The following is a 2,781-nucleotide window of genomic DNA, read 5'->3' as shown; positions in this document are numbered from 1 at the left end:
CAAACATAACCCATATCACAATAATTACTAGGTAGTAGGTACCTATGTTATTTTGACTGTTAGTTATAATATGTTACATAATTGAAAAAATACCCATACTTCAGTTTACAAAAGATAGCGTGCGACTGTAATGATTCGTGGACCAATAGGATTCGGTTGATTTCCTCTGTAATAAAAACATATTGTGTTATCAATTTATTTATGTCTTAATTTATTAGATATCTTCATAGAAAGGTTTTCTAACTTTTTTTATTGCCAAAGCGGAATTTAAAAATACATTTTTTCTGGAAACTTTAAATGTTATTAAAAATAATAAGAAAACCAGATTCACTGAAATGGTGTACTTTTTTAGGATACATGTTAAATTGGGCAGATTCACAACCGGTATAAGCCGAATGAAATTTTTATTTTTAGCTGTTTGCCAATGCAGTAATTACATAATCTGCTCTCGGTAGTAATGCATTTATTCAGATGTGACTTTTAATTATTAAAGAAAATGATCTTCCATTTATATTAAAAGTTGTCTCTCAAATGAATGCATGTATTTTTAAAAATCATAAATTCACCATGTCGGTGAAGAGCTGATCCACAAAGATTACATTAGGCTTGAAACGCTTTTCTGCCATTTGCGAATCTGCCTTCATAGGTCACAAGCATGGCCCCCACAAGGGGGGGGCTGACAGGGCTCTAGCCTGGGGGCCCGGGCTCTGGGGGGGCCCCGCGTGGTGCGTCTACATTATAAGTGAGATAAACACACATAAAAAATTTGCTCTAATAATAAAAAGTTCCCTGCGATTTTACTTTAAGAATATGACCATTTTAAAATATGTTATTGTGTGAGGCAAATTTTGAATATCGTGTGTCAATATTCGAAAACTTCATAACACAAATGAATTTATTGAAAAATACAAAAAATCGTTATAGATACACTGAATACCCTTAATTTTACCTGGAATACCATTTGGAAAACGTTTCTGTAGAGCGTCTGTCTTTAACCCTAGCGATAGGTAGGGGGGCCCGACAATGATCCTGGCCTAGGGGCCCGCTTCAGGATGTGGGGGCCATGGTCACAAGTGTTTTCTTACAAACATAAGTATTATGTAAATTAAAAGACATTTATAACTATACCAATATTTAATTACATGGATTGTGAATTGAAAACTTATCAAGTTTATTTATTGCTACGCCACTACACGGATCCTGCGGTGGAAACTTAACTCAAATTGAAGACTATAAATTCTATGGTGTATGTAATTTCTAATGCTGTGCCGTGCCTTCCATCAGGTATCATCTACCATCAGGACAGGAAGACTCATATTATTTTCTTCTTAGGATCGAACATGGTTTTAAAAAAAAAATTGTTAATATACATAATATGAATGGATACAATTTATTATGAGGACCGTGACCCATAGGTTGGGAATCGACACTGTGATATAATATCATTGTATTATTATTTATCAACATATTTAAATTTAATAATATATTGAATCGCAAAAGCAAAAATGCTCAATTTGCAAAATGTCACGCAAACTCTTAATCTTCATCGGGTTGCTGATAGCGGGGATAGTTTTGTCTGGTTTTTTTATGATTACAAAAGTGAAATCGAAGCCGCAAATCTTCAATGACCTTGATGAATCGTCCGAGAAAAAAATTTGCAAGACCGGCGTCTGCGTGAACATTACGGAGTGTCGGGAATTCTTAAAGATTCTCACCGCTCGACCCGTCACTGACAAAATTCCATCTCGAATAAAAGAAATCCAATGCGAATATGAGAGTGCAGGACTTAAAGTGTGCTGCGATTCTGAAAATAGAATGATTTCTAAGTCTCAACTGTACCAAATCAAAAGCCACCCAAATCTTAAATTACTCTCGACCAGTGTCTGCGGAAAAATACCCGAAAATGGCGCGGAAAGAACAAATTCAACAAGCGTAGCCGATTTCCCTTGGATGGCCCAAATTATTACCTTCACGAACGGCACCAGAGATCCTGTGTCGTGCGCCGGTACAATAATTAATGAACGGCACATTCTCACTGCCGCCCGCTGCATTAAATCACCCGACAGATGGACATTCGTGAGCGAGGTTCGAATCATTGAAAGTGTGGGGTGTGAAACGCAAACCTGTTATCGAAATATGCCCTTTGAAAATCTAATTATTCATCCGGATTATAACCTGATTGAAGGTTCTAACGATATAGGTCTCATAAGACTCGGTGAACCTATACAACTGTTTCCAAAATCTTTTGTAATGCCGATTTGCCTACCCGTAGCCGAGGACATATTGTACATGAATACCATCAAACGGCAGATGATCTCAGTCGGCTGGGGTCTTCATAAATACGATTATAATTTTAGTGCAACGTTTGAAACTCATGTTTTCGTTCACGACTATAATGACTGTGAAGCCGATAGCGGTCCGTCTACTACATATATCTGCGCAGCAGAGGAAAAAGACGAGGACGGTTGCGTCGCGGACCGGGGTAGTCCTCTTTTGATGCCGGCGATGCTAGAATCTACATTACGTCATGTACAGTTTGGTCTAGTTAAAGTTGACGATAATACCCTGTGTGAAAATTATGGGGCACCACACGTTTACACTAAAATTTCACATTATATGAAGTGGATTCTAGATCACTTGAAACCGTGATACTTTCTATTATACATTGACGTCTATCCAGCGGCGTAGTGCTCATCGCAAAAGTCCCAGAGTGTTAATTATTAATTATAATATTTTAGGCACCTAGCTCCCCAATCTTAAAATGTTGTGTTTTAAGATTTT

At 37.3% G+C, this 2,781-nt stretch overlaps 1 protein-coding gene across 1 annotated transcript; it reads left to right on the top strand.

The window, feature by feature from the left end:
* Window positions 1–1,491: 1,491 nt before the first annotated feature.
* Window positions 1,492–2,781, top strand: LOC147073000 (venom protease-like). The gene has a single exon (XM_085945770.1). The coding sequence runs from the start codon at window positions 1,522–1,524 to the stop codon at window positions 2,647–2,649; it is 1,128 nt and encodes a 375-aa protein (XP_085801896.1). The 5' UTR covers window positions 1,492–1,521; the 3' UTR covers window positions 2,650–2,781.

The sequence above is a fragment of the Rhyacophila brunnea genome, unplaced genomic scaffold, assembly GCF_057557595.1.
Source record: "Rhyacophila brunnea isolate RB1 unplaced genomic scaffold, BYU_Rbru_1.0 scaffold_19, whole genome shotgun sequence".
Classification (NCBI taxonomy): domain Eukaryota; kingdom Metazoa; phylum Arthropoda; class Insecta; order Trichoptera; family Rhyacophilidae; genus Rhyacophila; species Rhyacophila brunnea.
This window is presented reverse-complemented; position numbering and strand designations above follow the sequence as displayed.

What these genes read in the sequence shown, in the direction of transcription:
- LOC147073000 (XM_085945770.1), top strand. Translation starts at nt 1,522, where the DNA reads ATGTCACGCAAACTCTTAATCTTCATCGGGTTGCTGATAGCGGGGATA.